At 37.8% G+C, this 15753-nt stretch overlaps 1 protein-coding gene across 7 annotated transcripts in view; it reads right to left on the bottom strand.

Annotated features, from left to right (window-relative positions):
* Positions 1-1810: 1810 nt before the first annotated feature.
* The window catches only part of KIF21A (kinesin family member 21A), a 135445-nt gene continuing 121502 nt past the window's right edge, over positions 1811-15753 (bottom strand). For all 7 annotated transcript variants that reach the window (XM_070755331.1, XM_070755328.1, XM_070755325.1 and 4 more), the window contains 7 exons: positions 14896-15029; positions 12806-12986; positions 10853-11017; positions 9087-9204; positions 7403-7573; positions 6412-6611; positions 1811-3278 (listed from right to left, as the gene is read on the bottom strand). In XM_070755331.1, coding sequence (XP_070611432.1) covers positions 3185-3278; positions 6412-6611; positions 7403-7573; positions 9087-9204; positions 10853-11017; positions 12806-12986; positions 14896-15029 — 1063 coding nt within the window. In that variant the 3' untranslated portion in view covers positions 1811-3184. The remainder of the gene's footprint in view (positions 3279-6411; positions 6612-7402; positions 7574-9086; positions 9205-10852; positions 11018-12805; positions 12987-14895; positions 15030-15753) is intronic.

Raw genomic sequence — 15753 nt, forward strand, 5'->3', positions numbered from 1 at the left:
TCTCTCTGTCTCCCACAGGCCCTTTTCACAATGTGGGGAGAATCACAGAGGAGCAGCAGCTGGCAGAGCAAACCCTCTGGAGGTTTAAACCCTGGCTGCCCGAGGAAATCCAGTCCCCCTGCTGCACCTGAAAGACAAAAGCAAAAGAGAAAAAAATATATTAGTACATTTTATTAATAAAACTCATTTTGTAAACAAAAAAAGAAAGGAGAACAAACTCAAAGTCCCTTTTACTGCGACTGAGTTTTTAGACTGGAGGGCTAAGGGGGCGGTGACTCCCTAATATTTAAATTAAACTCAGTCCCGACCAATCAGATTGAGAATTACCCATCCTGGACTCTCCTTGCAAGTGCATTGGAGAATGACTCTTTATTGTATTCCCTTATCTAATTCATGTATGATGTTAAAAAGTACCAGGCCTAAGTCAGAAGGGATGCAGTGGCTGTGGCTAAGACCTTGTTGATCAAAAGTAGTTCAATGGTTCGAATCCGTAGTGCCACATAACGGGGTGAGCTCCCATTACTTGTCCGCCAACCTAGTAGTTCAAAAGCATGTTAAAAATGCAGGTAAAAAAATAGGGACCACCTTTGGTGGGAATGCAACAGCATTCCGTGCATTTTTGGCATTTAATCATGCTGGCCATATGACCAAAGAGACCTCTTCAGACAGTGCTGGTTCCTTAGCTTTGAAATGGAGATGAGGACCACCCCCTAGAGTCGGGAACGACTAGCACATATGTGCGAGGAGAATCTTCACCTTTACCTTCAAGATAGAGCCTTGAGATACCTCACTGCATGCTTCCCTCCATATAGATATAATTCCATTGAATGTGATTGGTCAGCAAAGTTATGAATTCATCTAGGTCAGGGGTAGGCAAAGTTGGCTCTTCTATGACTTGTGGACTTCAACTCCCAGAATTCCTGAGCCAATCATGCTAGCTCAGGAATTCTGGGAGTTAAAAGTCCACATATCACAGAAGAGCCAACTTTGCCTACCCCTGATCTAGGTGATGTTGTCTATCCCACATTTTTCTACTTTACAAGAAGACTGTTTACTTTGTCAAATGCTTTACCAAAATCTAAGTAAATCATGCCCACTGTATTTTCCTGATCCATTAATTTAGTAACTTTGTCAAAAGACTGCACCAAGCTTTGGCTGGCAAACTCTTTTTGACACATCCATGTTGGCTTTTAATAATAGCTTTGGAGTTTCTAGATATATTTGCAGATCCGTTGCTTGATTATCTTTTCCAGGATCTTCTTAGACATTGATATGAAACTGACTGGTCTGTAGTTTCCAGGATCAATTTGCCCCCCTTTTTGAAGATTGCAATCGCATCAGCTCTTTTCCAATCCTCTGGTAGTTAGTTGATAAGTTGCACTATTTTTTTTCTTTTGAAATTGAGCCAAAATTTATGTCGCTAAGGGAGACCTGTTCACTTTGGTAAGTGAATTTCACTTCATTTTACAATCTTGCCACATTTGTTAAGTGAATCACTGCAGTTGATAAGTTAGTAACTGGCTGTTAAGTGAATCTGGCTTCCCCATTGACTTGGCTTGTCAGGTCGCAAAAGGAGATCACATGATCCTGGGACAGAGCAAAGGTATGAACAATTTGCCAAGCAGCTGGATCACGTGATCATGTGGATGGTGTAAGTGTGAAAATGGTCATAAGCCACATTTTTTTCAGTGCCATTGTAACTTTGAATGATCACTAAATGAATTGTTGCAAGTCAAGGACTATTTGTATGTAAAAATAATTCTTTTCGGAGGAGTGGAGTAGAATAAACAAAAACCAATGACAAATAATGTGCATTCAGTTATGTGGTGGTGTTTAATTTAAGCAGTGGACTACCTTAAGCTATACATTTATAAGCTCATCTTCTCCATCATTATACCCAATAAAACAGTAAAACGTTTCTCTTGAAAATTATTCTAAACTTTTAAAAATAGCTGAATTTACAAATTAAATCCTGAACATTTGGATAAATTATACATATCTTCCAATCTGCACTCACTACAGCATTTTTAAAATTCACTCAGGAACCCAGTGTCTCTCTTTATAACTCACATATTTACAGTCTCTTTGATACCGTTGTTACAATTCTCTTACGTATCTTGCAAGGTTCACATACATATTTAAAATGTATTTAGCAGCATATCAAATTAGGTTAAAAGGAGATTTTTAAAACATGAGATTAAAAGCACTCCATATGGAAAAATAAAACAAGGTCTTTCTCTATGAATACTGCGGTAGGCCAAAGCCTGAATAAAATGTTAATTGGACAGCATTTTAGTTTTTTGTCCTGAGCACGGAGTAGACATAAGCTGCGCTACTTTGGTCAATAAAAGTTCATGGTTATGTAGCATTCATCGTTAGCAGATTATAGGATGCTTCCAGGATTTTATTGTTTTATTATTGTGTAACTTCAACTAAATTATTATGGTGCAGCTTCTCCTGCTTCAACAATTCTCCACGATGAAATCCAGACAAATTCACTGATTTTGAATTTCCAGTCATCCCATTGGATTCCCAGTCATCCTATTTTTGCACCTTTTTCTTTTAGTGGAAAATAAAGTTAAGAAAGATTTATTAGTTGCCCGGTTTCTTTTGATTTATAATGTCAGGAGTCCTCAGTTTGGAAACAGTAACCATCAAGAGCAGTAATCTCTTCCAGTTTATTGACATTCCAGTCTTAATATTTCATACAGCAGCAAAATTCAAGTAAATGCATTAGGACCCCTTCATTCTCTTCTGTTAAAGGCTTTGGAAAAGAGATAAAATATACCGGTATATTTTGGATAACTGTTGAAGTTTCATTCCACAGAAGGGTCAATGTGAGGTACGTAGGGCAACTTCACATTCCAGGTTACAGTTTTCAGACCACCATTCAAGATCACAGATATCCAGTTTGATTTTGCTATTTATACACACAAATTTAGCCATTATAGGTTACAACAAGCAGTCACACAAACCCAGACGAAAGATATATAAAACCAACATTGTGAACGCGGTACATAAGGCAGCTCTTAAGGGCAGCAGTTTTTAGCAGAATACAAATGCCTAAGAGTAGAACAATTAACAATTCTTTCAGGTAGTGTATTACCATTTGCCTATAAATGCAGAGCAACTTCAGCAAAGCTTATCATCAGTGCTGGAGATATCTTAGCAGTGCAACTCTTGTTCAGTTACTGGCAACATCTTCACTTGTGTCACCTGGATCAGAGATCTGTCCATCTAGACTGCTGGGAACTTTCCAGATTTTCACAGTTCGATCACTGTAAAACATTATTAACATTTATTTATTTATTTATTTATTTATTGCATTTGTATGCCGCCCCTCTCCGCAGACTCGGGGCGGCTAACAACAGCAATAAAACAGTATATAACAAAATCCAATACGAAAAACAGTTAAAAACCCATTATATAAAAACCAATCATACATACAGACATACCATGCATAAAATTGTAAAGGACTAGGGGGAAGTGTATCTCAGTTCCCCCATGCCTGGCGGCAGAGGTGGGTTTTAAGCAGCTTTCGAAAAGCAAGGAGGGTGGGCGCAATTCTAATCTCTGGGGGGAGTTGGTTCCAGAGGGCTGGGGCCGCCACAGAGAAGGCTCTTCCTCTGGGTCCCGCCAAGCGAAATTGTTTGGTTGACGGGACCCGGAGAAGACCCACTCTGTGGGACCTAACTGGTTGCTGGGATTCGTGCAGGGGATGAAAAAGAAAGGTTAATTAAATGTTTCAGTTAAATTAAGCTGACCTCTGAAAGACATTACCGTTCTTTATAAGGTAAATACTCATAAATGACAACAATAAGTCTTCTCCATTGGAATAACTTCCTTCCCAGATCACTCAAGATTAATAGAGTTGGAAGGGACCTTACAGGTCATCTAGTCCAACCCCCCCACTCAAGCAGGAGACCTTACGCTGTTTCTGATAAACGGCAGTCCAATCTCTTCTTGAAAGTCTCAAGTGATGAAGCTCCCATAACCTCCGAAGGCAAGCTCTCCCATTGGTTGATTGTTCTCACTGTCAGAAACTTCCTCCTTATTTCTAGGTTGAATCTCTCCTTGATCAGTTTCCATCCATTATTCCTTGTCTGGCTTTCAGGTGCTTTGCAAAACAGCTTGACCTCCACTTCTCTGTGGCAGCTCCTCAAATATTGGAACACTGCTATCATGTCTCCCTTGCTCCTTTTTCTTCTCTTGACTAACCATGCCCAGTTCCTGTTCTTCATATGTTTTGGTCTCCAGTCCCCTAATTATCCTGGCTGCTCTCCTCTGCACATTTTTGTGGAGTCTCAACATTATTTATTTATTTATTTATTCATTCATTCATTCATTCATTCATTCATTCGATTTTTATGCCGCCCTTCTCCTTAGACTCAGGGCGGCTTACAACATGTTATAGTGTAGTGACCAAAACTGGATGCAGTACTCAAAAGTGTGGTCTAACTAAGGCTTTATACTCGATCTTGATTGTATCCCTGTTAATGCAACCTAGGATTGCATTGGCTTTTTTGGCTGCCGCTACACACTTCTGGCTCATATTTAGCTGATTGTCCACCAAGACTCCAAAATCCCTCTTGCAGTCACTGCTGTTAAGCCTGGTTTAACCCAGTTTATATGTATATTTTTGGTTTTTCTTTTTTCTTTTTAATATATATATATGACGGTCTTGGTATATTCGGGTTTCTTCTCGTGTAGGATTTAGAAATTTCTGGCGACGTTTCAACGAGGTCCTCGTCGAAACGTCGCCAGAAATTTCTAAATCCTACACGGGAAGAAACCTGAATATACGAAGACCATCATATCTGTACCCGTGAAAATCTACGAAAACAAATATATATATATAGTTTTTAAAAAAATATTTACATGTTAATGCTTACAGGTGGATCAACATCATATATTTACATTCATCTCAATATTTTTTACAATTATACATTTATGCATATGATATACTATTCCATCTCTTATTATAAATTTGCATTCCTTTTTTTCTATCCATGTGTACCACTTTTTCCAGATTGAATAATAGTCAGAGTCTTTTTGATCATTTAATTCCATGGTTAATCTGTCCATTTCTGCGCATTTGTATATTTTTTTGATTACTTCCTTATCGTGGGTTCTTCCATTTTTGCGCGTATGCAATTCTTGCAGCCGCTACACTGCGTAGTATTAAGTATCTTACACTTTTAACATATGGTTTTTCTTATGTAAGTGTAGGACTTTACTTTTCTCTACGTTGAATTTCATTTTCTTAGATTGGGCCCAGTGTCCAAGTTTGCCAGTGTTCCTTAATAAGATGATTTTTAAAAGAGAAGGGACTAACTTGGCAAGTGTCAATTTATAAATGGGCACAAATGGGAGTTAATACTGTTTTGTCCTCCATGCAGGGGTGTGCAGCAGTCAGTGCTCCCAGGTGTGTGAGACTCCAGTAGGAAAATCCCGGATGCGTGCACAACTGCGTGCCCTCAACGCGCCCCTGCACGGGATTTGGCTTCTGCACATGCGCAGCAAGCCAAATCTTGCACAAGGATGCACGCAAGAGTGAGATTTGGGCATGCGCGGAAATAAAAATATAGGCAAAAATAGCCAAAATCTCGCTCACGCCCATGTTGGTGCGAGATTTGTCTTGCTGCGCATGTGCAAAAGCCAAATCTTGTGCCAACGGGGTGCATGGGAGTTCTAGTAGAAGGTAAGAAGAGCGGCCCTTCACTGCATCCATGGTTTGTTTACAAAAAATGTGGAGCTATGAAACCATATTAGGGGGACGTCAAATACGCGGATTTATTCAGCTGCAAGACCCATTATTATTATTATTATTATTATTATTATTATTATTATTATTATTATTAATTAGATTTGTATGCCGACCCTCTCCGAAGACTCGGGGCGGCATACTGAGTATGTTTCTACTTCGTGTAATTATCTCTTTCTACTAGTTTTTTCTCATCATTCCTAGCATCCTTTTCCTCCCACTTAAGACTGTATGACTCTAACTTGTTGCTTTTATCCTAAGATTTTTATTAATATTGTTTCTTCATTGCTTATTTGACCCCTATGACAATCATTAAGTGTTGTTCTTGATTCTTGACAAATGTATCTTTTTCTTTTATGTACACTGAGAGCATATGCACCAAGACAAATTCCTTGTGTGTTCAATCACACTTGGCCAATAAAGAATTCTATTCTATTCTATATCATTATTTCATAGAGAAGTGTATGTAATCATAATCCTGGGCAATTTTATTATGTTTATTAATGTATTTCTTTATTCAAATGTATTGTAAAAAAAAGGCCCATGCTTCAACTGAATGATAATGCCCTGAATTAATTCCTTATGAAATGACCATAAGTTGAGGTCTACCCGTATAAATATAGAACATTTAAAAAAAAATAACTCACTCAGACGCAGTAAAAATCTGGCTGGAATTGGAGCAGATGGCGTTAATAGGACTGTCATGTGCTTTTAGTTCACAGATTGGGGCAAATGTGTCTCCAGTCCAGAGCTTCAGAATGCCTCCTCGGCAGCCACTCAATAGCACAGAGGAATCCGGAACCACACCCAGAGCACAAACCCAATCCTTATGAGCATTAGGAACTTGCTGAAAAGAAAACCACAAGTTGAGGCACAAAAATGGCAATACCTGTAACTAGGGACAAAACCGTTTGAAAAAATATGAACTGGAAGATAATTAGGGGTGTAAACCAAAATAATGTGCATTTTATTGCAGATAGTCCTCAATGTATGAGCACCAAACTGAGACCAGAACTTCTGTTGTTAACCAGGCACTTTTTAAGTAAGTTGTGCATAATTTTATGACCATTTTTGGTGGTTGTTATGCTAATCACTATAGTCAACTGAATCATGTGGTCATTAAGTGAATCTGGTTTCCCCTATTGATGTGCCTAGTGTTCAAGTCCATCAAGATCCTTCTGAATCCCGACCCTATCTTTTTAACTATTGATTATTTCCTCCAAGTTGGTGTTGTCTGCAAATTTGATGAATTTCTCTTCTATCCCCTTATCTAGCTCATTTATGAACCTTGGGTTACCTACCTGCATGCTTCCTCCATACAGAGGTGGTTCTATTGAGGGTTATATGCTGAATGTAGTTGATCAGCCAATAATGGTCTAGTCTCTAGTGGATAGTATTGTCTATCCTGTATTGTTTTATCTTACCAAGAAATAGACTGTGGTCTACTTTGTCAAATGCCTTACTGAAATCTAAGCAAGCTATATTCATTCCTGAACTACTAATGAGACAACTTAGTAGAATGCAATAAGATGTGTTTGTTTTTGACAAAGCCATGTTGGCTTTTAGTTATATTTTTTCTAATAACAATTGTGACAGTAGTTCTTATATCTTAATGGGGTTTTTTTGTTTTAATATTACCTGAATTAGGTCTTTTTGAGCCAAGTCCCATTTTTTAATTCCATTATCTCTGGATCCACTAAAGAGGTTGTCACCCATAATAGTAAGTGCTTCAATGCCATCATAATGAGGAGGTTCAAAGTTGTGTGTAGGGCTTACAGTTCCAAGAGCTCCTTCAGTTATATCAAACATCTGGAATAGGAAAATGCAGTTTTATATTTGCAGAATTGTTTTGGCGAGCAATTAAGCAAACATGCAAGAGGAAATGCATCCATTATTTTTAATGAATGTACAATAATCCTTCAATGGACTGTTGTATATCATTAATCCCTTGAAAATTTGGGATAGTGCGTTAGTGAAAATTACTAACTCATTTTAAATCTTTGTGAGTTCAAGTAACATGGGCAGTCAGCCAGGGGTGGGTTCTAAACTTGCCATGTTTACTTCGTCCCGTACCACGTGGCTGTGTGCGTGTATGCGCAATGCCAAAAAATCCAAAAAGAAAATGATGATGCATGCACAGTGCCAAAAGCTCGGCTTTTGTGCATGCACAGAAGAAAAATAAACCCCCGAAAAAAATTAAAAATTTTTTTTAAAAAAAAAGGTCAGAGACCGGCACCAACCGAACTGGTCCAAGATGCAATTTGCTACCTGTTCCGGGTGAAACAGTCCGAACCAGGAGAAACCCACTTCTGCCGTCAGCAATCACAAATGCCTAATTTATTTTATTTACATTCTCTCTGAACCAAAAAATGAAATTGTTTTTCAAAGTCTTATTACTAAAATTATTTTACTGCCACTGTATCTCAAGGAATGGACTTGGAGCACTTCTGATTCTATCAATAATCAACTGAGCAAGAGTAACAATAATTAACCTACTGAACAGCAGTATTCTATTCAAAAATTAAAACATGGTTTAACTATTACTTGCCCATATATTAATTATGGAACATGTCAGTGGCAACATTTTAAAATATTTTTAAGTACCAGCAATTATTGGGGATTGATTGGGATCTTATACATATTTATCCAGGCTTAAGAGTATGAAATTAAGGCTCTTTATATCTAAAAATGTGGACAGAAAAGATCCTGTTCATTAAAAGCAGATAACACCGAACTACATATTTTACTCTCAAACTTCCAAACAAAACCCATGAAAAGTTGAATTCTTTTAGACACCTATTAATCCAGGAAATATTCTCTGGAGGGACAAAGGAAGAGGGGACTTATTGGGGGAATTTATTTCAGGGTATGCCCTGAAAAACCATGTTGGGCTTAATATCAGGACATGTCATATTTTTGCGGAAACACAGTACAGTAGTACCTCTAGATATGAGCTGCTCCACATGCGAGTATTCCAAGTTACAAGCCGCGATGCGAGCAAAATTTCTGTTCGACACCCGAGCTCAAATTCGGGATACGAGCCGAGCTTCCACTAGGTGGTGCAAGAATCTCCTTGCTTCCGGTTATCTCGGCGCGAAAAACAAAGTCTAAAGGCATTCGTTCGAGATGCGAGTTGACCGACTTATGAGCTCAGGTCCGGAACGTATTAAACTCGTATGTCGAGGTACCACTGTATATACATATACATACATACATATACACACACCGTGTTTCCACAAAAATATGACATGTCCTGATATTAAGCCCAAGTTAATTCTTGAAGTTTACTTTCATATGATTTAAAAAATGCATGAGAGGCTACCTTTATATAATGGTCCTTGGAGCCAGTAATGATGAGATCTTGTCCATTAGAAATACGATCTACTGTGAGACACATAACTGGGCCCAAGTGACCAGTTAGTTTTCCTGTAGATTGAAATCTAGAAGAATAGCAGAAGATAAAACTTCAGAAACACAAAATAACTTAATTATTTCAAAACCAAACAAAAATTACCTGCACCTTTTTTCAAAACTACACTAATATTAGGCCAGTGCAAATCATTGAACAAGGATAACATCTGTCTGGATCAGTGGTTAAATCGACTTACTTTCCATATCGGTTCAGAAGCGTGCAATTTGCACCCTCACGCTTGCATGCCATCATTATGTGTGCTTTTCACCCTCTGTGCATGCGCAGAAGACTTTACACCATCCACAGAGTTTTTTTTTTAAAAGGCAGCATCTGGGCGGAGCCTCACACTGCCATCACTACCACTGCTCTGGTAACCATTGTACACTCAAACTGGTATCATATTTGTTGGAGATATGAGTCAGCCACAGTTCTACACTTCCCTCTGCCGACTTTGAGCAGTTCTGCAGACACTAAAGGTATTTCCACAAGAATAGCTGGTAAAGCATTTAATATGTTTACTTGGAGGTAAAGGTATAGATGCTAGACTTCTGCACCTCAGGAGGTACATTTTGGATACGACTATGAAGGAATGGTGGTTTTGAGAGAAAAATCAAGCATTCTACTCATATATACAGTGATTACACCAACTCTATTTTAAAGGACTGTCCTTTACTTCAGGAAGTTGTCCCTTACATTTTACTTTTTGAAAACTCAATTCTGTCCATTATTCATGCAAAAATATGGAAATGGAATGGTCTTTCAAAAATAAATTTAAATAGTCTGGTTTTTTAAATATAATTTTATCAGAATATGCATGTTTCTTGGTTTTGGATTTTTTTCCCTTTGTAAAGCAAAAAGGACAAACCTTTCAAAGGACAGACCATTCTCTTACATGTAGTCACCATACATGTACATTGTCACTATTGCCAGCAAAGTCATACATTGCAATTGCATTTGCAATTCAATGCTTGTGCCATGGGAAAAAAATGATGATCTATCAGGGCACCCACCAGTAGTGGGTTTCAATTACAGTGTTCCCTCGATTTTCGCGGGTTCGAACTTCGCGAAACGGCTATACCACGGTTTTTCAAAAATATTAATTAAAAAATGCTTTGCGTTTTTTTCCCCTATACCAGAGTTTTCCCCGCCCGATGACGTCATACGTCATCGCCAAACTTTGGTCCGCCTTTAATAAATACTTTTTTAATAAACTTTAATAAATAAACATGGTGAGTAATAATCTAAATGGTTGCTAAGGGAGTGAGAAATTGCAGTTTAGGGATTTAAAGTGTTAAGGGAAGGCTTGTGATACTGTTCATAGCCAAAAATAGTGTATTTACTTCCGCATCTCTACTTCGTGGAAATTCGACTTTCGCGGGCAGTCTTAGAACGCATCCCCCGCGAAAATTGAGGGAACATTGTACTTTCGCTACTGGTTTGCTATTGGGAGAGAATGCACAGACTGCTACAGTTTTGCCCGATCCAGAGTGAACAAGTAGCAGCACATTCGTACCACCATTGGTACCCACTATACACATTTAATGAACCCTGTTAGTGACCAGTCCTTGCTAGCTTCCAAACTGAAGAAATCTAGTGCAGATTACAACTGCCAATTCATTTTGTCACCAAGAACTGCAATGCTCCAGTGTGATTAGTAAATAATTTTGAAACACTACCTCTTCAGGTCCCACATTCTGACCACGTTTCCTGCAGCTGCATATAGAAAAGTGCCTGTTGGATTTAAGGCAATCTGATTTATCTGGTTCTCACCAGCTGGAATTGTAACAGTTCTATTGGTATTTGCAGAGCAAGCATCCCCTGGCATGGTCTGGCCTGAAGATCTTCATTTTATCAGGGAAAAGAACAAAACAAAACAAGACAAGATTGAATTAGATTAGATTGTTTTTTTAAAAAAAATAGGACTAATGTTATCTGTCCATTGCTGAACCCAATAAGACGATGAATTAATCAAGGTGTCCAGGGGGAAAGGATTTTGAAATTACCTGATATTTCCCTGACATTTCCCTGTAACTTACGATCTAGTTAAGGCATGGTCGTAGATGACATCATACCAAATGGCTAAACCATGGAGAAATATTGATAGCTAAGGAAGCAAGTTGTTGCCACAGTTATGCTCATTTTTGCTTGACTCTGCCAGGCAGCGCAATCCGTTTTTTAAAACATGTTTTTTCCCTGACTTTTAAACATTTCAATAGTTTGGTTTTTATCCCGATTTATTCCATTTTTTCACAAGATAATTCCCTGATATTTCCCGAACCACCGATTTCCCTGATTTCCCTGTTTTCCAGGTTTGCTGGACCCCCTGATTAATACACATTGTTTTAAATGGAAAAACTTCCAATTTATTTATTTATTTAACACATTTTTTTTATTGCTGCCCATCTCACTAAAAGTTACTTTGGAAAGCATACAATCAATAATGGAAACAATATCACAACTAGCCCACAAGATGGTTTTGTTCTATGTGAGATTTGGGTGCATTCTCCCATGATCTTATTTTATATTAATTGTTTTAAGGGTTATTTAAGATTTGTTTTATTTTGTTGTATACACCAATGAGATAGCAGCTAGACACCTTTGATAAAAATATAGAAACATAGAAACATAGAAGTCTGACGGCAGAAAAAGACCTCATGGTCCATCTAGTCTGCCCTTATACTATTTTCTGTATTTTATCTTAGGATGGATATATGTTTATCCCAGGCATGTTTAAATTCAGTTACTGTGGATTTATCTACCACGTCTGCTGGAAGTTTGTTCCAAGGATCTACTACTCTTTCAGTAAAATAACATTTTCTCATGTTGCTTTTGATCTTTCCCCCAACTAACTTCAGATTGTGTCCCCTTGTTCTTGTGTTCACTTTCCTATTAAAAACACTTCCCTCCTGGACCTTATTTAACCCTTTAATATATTTAAATGTTTTGATCATGTCCCCCCTTTTCTTTCTGTCCTCCAGACTATACAGATTGAGTTCATTAAGTCTTTCTGGATACGTTTTATACTTAAGACCTTCCACCATTCTTGTAGCCCGTCTTTGGAAAATAATGTAATGAAAAATAATGTATATTTATTACACACCTTGCTAACATTGAGTATTCTAATCAGGCAGATATTGAGGCCCAATTTAATGTGAATTGATTATCTCTTCCCTTTGAGATAGAAGAGGCCTAATTTAGTGGCTTCCTCCATGATCTGTGATGCTTTGAACTCTCCAGTTAAAAAAATGGGAAATGCTTTAGGCAGAATCAAGACCAGTTGCCTTGGCTTTGAGAAGATTTTCAAAATGTATTTGGATTCAGAGGCTGATGCAGTATAAGGGAAATCAGAAGAGAAATTGCATGCTTCTCTTTATTACAACTTAAATCAATTTGTCACCTTTGGTTACAGTGTTTAATTTTAAAAAAATGTTTTTGTTTTCTCTTGCTGCATATACCTTACAAGTAATTTTTCAATTTGCCGGCTTACCGAGATGTATGCAAAAGTTAAAGAAAACAAAACAGTTATTTTGAACCTGAATATTCTGCATGATTATAATTGTCTTGGCATTTACTGCAAAATCTATTAATGTTGTAAGATTATGTTTTTGCTTTTTAGAGTCTCAACTTACGTTAGTGTTCGAATACATTTAGCAGAATCACGGATGTCCCACACCTTAATATAAGATGTTGAGACTGTGAACACCAAACTAGTATAATTACAGTATTTTACAGATACAACATTGTTAGGATGACCACTCAGAGACATGATTTCCTGTCCAGTAACCAAATTCCATACTTTACAAGTGCGATCTAAAAAGAAAAACAAAATACAACAAATAAAATATACTAGATTAGTTTGCACAATAAAGGCATTCATACTTTCAGTTTATTTGTTGCTTTGTAATGAATTGTTATTTTCAGAAATTACAAAAATATACTGTAAGTAAAAGATTCAAATAAATGTCTAACAGTTATCTTTAAAAGTTGCTCAGTATCAACTAACACTAGCAAAGGAGCAAACACATAGGCAATAAAAATTCCAAAGAAACATTAAAATTGAGAGCAGACAATAATATTTTCAATTTTAAAAAAACCAGAAGTTTTTAAAAAGACTTTTAAAAAAATCTTTGGCTAGATATCAAAAGGATATTTTAATTGCAGCATCCTATAATTATATTTTATAGACACTGAAGTTTCAATTTATTTCAAAAAGAATTTCACCTGCGCCACACTATGATAACCCAACAATAAGTTATATGGAATACAAATTTGCTTTGTAAGAATATCACTACATGCTGAGAAATACCCTTACGGAAAAGGATTGTACCAAATAACAAAAATCAATACAGTTAATGGCCATAATTGTTACACTAGGCCTGGCGCCTTAGGAAAAATAAATAAATGAAAAATAGCTTTTTATACAAGTTTTGAAAAATAAATAAAAAATAAATTGAAGTAGGACACTTTTTGTATTAATTATTTGAAGCAGTCTTTTTGGAAGCAGTGTGGAGCTTTCCATGCTGTTATTACTTGTTATTAATTACTTAATTGTTAATTACTTCATTACTTGTGAAATCTCTTGAAGGTATAGAGCAGTGATGGCAAATCTTTTTTCCCTCAGGTGCCGAAAATGCACATGCAAGTGTCCAATTATGCCTCCTCAGGCATAATTCAATGCCTGGGGGAGGCAAAAACAGCTCCCCCCCCCCTCCAAGGCACTATGGAGGCCATTTTCCAACTTCTGGTGAGCTTGGTAGGCCCGTTTTTCACCCTTCGCAGGCTCCAAGGAAGCACAAAAATGCCCTCCACTGCCCCCTAGAGGCTCTCTGGAAGCTGAAAACGCCCTCGCAGAGCGTCTATGCAAGCCAAAAATCAGCTGGCCAGCACACACATGCGTGCTGGAGCTGAGCTAGGGCAACAGCTCGTGTGCCACCAGATATGGCTCCGCGTGCTACCTGTAGCACATGTGCCATAGGTTTGCCATCCCTGGTATAAAGTTTATAGATACAGTCTTCTAAGAGTTTTATTATCCCCGCTACTATTATCTTGTCCTACAAAAAAATCAGAGTGATATTTCTATGCTTCCCTGCAGCTATTTTATTTCCAGCCAAATTTCACATTGCTCCAAATTGAATCAATTTGCCCTTGAATCTTGAATTGCAAACTTATGTGCCTCCTTGATTTGACTCTCAAATCTTTCATTAAAATGTAATAAATGGATTCACACAGGCTTAAAATGAGTTGGCCTTCTCCGGGTCCCGTCGACCAAACACTGTCGTTTGGCGGACCCCAGGGGAAGAGCCTTCTCTGTGGCGGCCCCGGCCCTCTGGAATCAACTCCCCCCAGAGACTAACGGCCCCCACCCTCCTTGTCTTTCGCAAATTAGTCAAGACCCACCTTTATCACCAGACTTGGGGGGACTGAGACATCCTCTCCCAGGCTTTTATATTTTATGTTTGGTATGTATGTGTTGTATGGTTTTTAAATTGTTGGGGTTTTAGATATGTTTTTATTTTAATATTTGATTTGTCTCACTGTTATATTGTTTTTGTATTACTTTTGTGAGCCGCCCCGAGTCTTCGGAGAGGGGCGGCATACAAATCTAATAAATAATAATAACCTGTTATTCTTAGAACACTTCGTGATCCATTGGCAATCCCCATCAATACTGAAAGCAAATTTTAGAAAGCTACACCAACACAATGGAAACCCATCAAACCTTTTGATCCAGTGAAGAGAAGGTCGTCAGTAGAATCAACGCAAAGCACAGCCTTCATATGACCTTCAGCAATATAGATACATTGAACAGGGGAGGGTCGGACACATTTAAAAAAAACTGGGTTGATTATGCCTCTAAATGGAAAAAGAAACATATATTAGTCATGGTATCAAGTCATTTTTGATCTGATTTTATTATTCCAGCCATCAAACCCTGCATTAGTGGAAATCTTTCATGAAGATATAGATTAAGAATATGAGCCATGCTTGGCGCAGTGGTTAGAATGCAGTACTGCAGGCTATTTCTGCTGCCTGCTGGCTGGCTGCAATTTGGCAGTTCGAATCTCATCAGGCTCAAGGTTGACTCAACCTTCCATCTTTCTGAGGTTGGTAAAATGAAGACCCAGTTTGTTGGGGGCAATGTGCTGACATTGTAAACTGCTTAGAGAGGGCTGTAAATCACTGTGAAGCAGTATATAAGTCTATTGCTGTGGCTATGTAACAGGCCATACACTTGCTTTTTGATCAAGTGAATTTTTCCCAACCTGTGCTTGTTGGCCAAGAGAACAGCAATGGAAAAGATTAGCTTGATCATGGAACCAAGAGTTCTCAGCAGCACACATATTTAGAAACATAGAAACATAGAAGTCTGACGGCAGAAAAAGACCTCATGGTCCATCTAGTCTGCCCTTATACTATTTTCTGTATTTTATCTTAGGATGGATATATGTTTATCCCAGGCATGTTTAAATTCAGTTACTGTGGATTTATCTACCACGTCTGCTGGAAGTTTGTTCCAAGGATCTACTACTCTTTCAGTAAAATATTTTCTCATGTTGCTTTTGATCTTTCCCCCAAC

This window comes from Erythrolamprus reginae, chromosome 6, assembly GCF_031021105.1.
Source record: "Erythrolamprus reginae isolate rEryReg1 chromosome 6, rEryReg1.hap1, whole genome shotgun sequence".
In the NCBI taxonomy this organism is placed as follows: Eukaryota; Metazoa; Chordata; class Lepidosauria; order Squamata; family Dipsadidae; genus Erythrolamprus; species Erythrolamprus reginae.